The sequence below is a fragment of the Thrips palmi genome, unplaced genomic scaffold (assembly GCF_012932325.1).
Source record: "Thrips palmi isolate BJ-2018 unplaced genomic scaffold, TpBJ-2018v1 HiC_scaffold_15, whole genome shotgun sequence".
In the NCBI taxonomy this organism is placed as follows: Eukaryota; Metazoa; Arthropoda; class Insecta; order Thysanoptera; family Thripidae; genus Thrips; species Thrips palmi.
The window spans coordinates 2,750,389-2,752,050 of NW_023144624.1; the positions used below are offsets into that span (position 1 = coordinate 2,750,389).

At 40.0% G+C, this 1,662-nt stretch overlaps 1 protein-coding gene across 1 annotated transcript; it reads right to left on the reverse strand.

The window, feature by feature from the left end:
- Window positions 1-169: 169 nt before the first annotated feature.
- LOC117640918 (enhancer of rudimentary homolog) lies at window positions 170-1,635 on the reverse strand. The gene is made up of 4 exons (XM_034377939.1): window positions 1,478-1,635; window positions 876-963; window positions 679-799; window positions 170-606 (listed from the first exon to the last, which is right to left on the reverse strand). The coding sequence occupies exons 1-4, from the start codon at window positions 1,478-1,480 to the stop codon at window positions 504-506; spliced, it is 315 nt and encodes a 104-aa protein (XP_034233830.1). The 5' UTR covers window positions 1,481-1,635; the 3' UTR covers window positions 170-503.
- Between the last annotated feature and the right edge of the window lie 27 nt (window positions 1,636-1,662).

A 1,662-nucleotide genomic window follows, 5' to 3' on the forward strand; every position in this document is an offset into this window, starting at 1 on the left:
CACAGTACTGATTCCCCCCCCCCCACTTTCACTGCATATTGAATCTCATAATTGGGTAGGTGCGAGATGCTGCTATTCGCAGTCACATTTTATGAACCTTCCTTAAACTGAAGTGTGTTGCCCGCCAGGTCACAGACAGATGATAATGGAGGAGTTTGTGAGGGCAAAGAAAACTGAGCTTCACAGTAGACTACATTTAATTTCCTTACTTAATGACTTAAGATGTATATTGAAGTTCACAAAAAAAAAAAAATTCAAAAAGTAAAGAATTACTTTGGCATGCAATTACCAACAGATCAACCTTAAAATTGCTGATTCAAAAAAAGACGTCACACTAAAATGAAACTTTAAGCATAGTGGATTACACTTGATCATCACTTGACTTGTCATAGTGCACAGTGAATAAAATAATTACAAGGTACTTAATCGAGATGTAAAAAAAAAAAAAACAAGATTTAACAGAAACCTTGACACTTTGAAGTATCGAAAAAGAGAAGAGAAGATTAACTGTTGGAACTTGAAGCTTGCCTACGAAGTAACACATAAATCTTTTCTTTGATCCAGTCCTTGTTGTAGGGTGCATACGTGTTGCTACCTTTTTGGTACCTGAAAAAAATATAACTCATTAGTGGATGTGGTTCACTAATGACCCATGCATATGACATGAAAGGAACTTACACCAAGCAGGACAGGTCAGCCAATTGATCGACAAAGTCAAAAAGCTGGCTAATATCATACGTAATGCAAGGTGTGTCAGGGTTTTGTCGTTTCAAATGTTCTTCATAAATCTTGCAAACTCCTGAAACCAGCAAAATAAGATACATTCAGAGAAACAACTAATCACTTTCTAATAGTATGATGACTAAAATACGAACCCTCCATGCACTCATTAACAGACTCATAGTCTGAGTATGTTCTTGTTTCAGGTTTTACACCCGGCTGAACCAGAAGAATAGTATGACTCTGGAAAAATATTACAAAGAAATATATGATAAAATTCCAAAATAACCCGGGAGAAAGACATCTGCCGGAAGGAGACGAGACACACTTGGTCACAGTACATAGCACAACCGCAATCCAAACCTAAACTACTCATCAATTAAAGAAGAAAATAGGAATTTGCGATACAGCGTGAAAAACAGGGGGAACAAAGAGATAAGGCATATTTAAACAGAGAGAAAGGAACTTGTTTGTAAATAGCCAGGACCCGATATAGGTTAGAAACGCAAAGATGCTCAGAACGCCCTCAGAAAAGCATATAACTTGCAAATGTGCAATCATACAACTCGTGTATGTTCAAAAGTCAATAAATAACTCAATGTTTCACTTCGGCGACCCCATTTAACGTCAAAATAAGATGTTCGGAGATTGGACCGATCAAAACACAAGACCGCGCGCGGTGAAAAGCTCGATTATTTCCGAGTGCGTGCGGTGAAACAGACCGTGAAACTAAACAAGGGCACTAGCTACAGCGTACCATGGTGACGGAAGAGCAAATTCGCTTTGCAAATAGCAATTTGTCAGTTGTACACTGCGACGCCGACAAACAAACTCCGTCCGTGCGTCCGACTCGCTGAGAGGAACAAGGTGGTGTGGTGGTGCAGCGGGGAGGGGAAGAGCGGGGGGGAGGGGATCCGGACTGCAGTTCGTTGTCAGTAAATT

Excerpts from the sequence above, each read along its gene's own strand:
- LOC117640918 (XM_034377939.1), bottom strand. Across the intron at positions 800-875 it reads TGTTAATGAGTGCATGGAGG|GAGTTTGCAAGATTTATGAA; the intron begins GTTCGTATTTTA and ends TGCTGGTTTCAG. Across the intron at positions 607-678 it reads GCTGACCTGTCCTGCTTGGT|GTACCAAAAAGGTAGCAACA; the intron begins GTAAGTTCCTTT and ends TATTTTTTTCAG.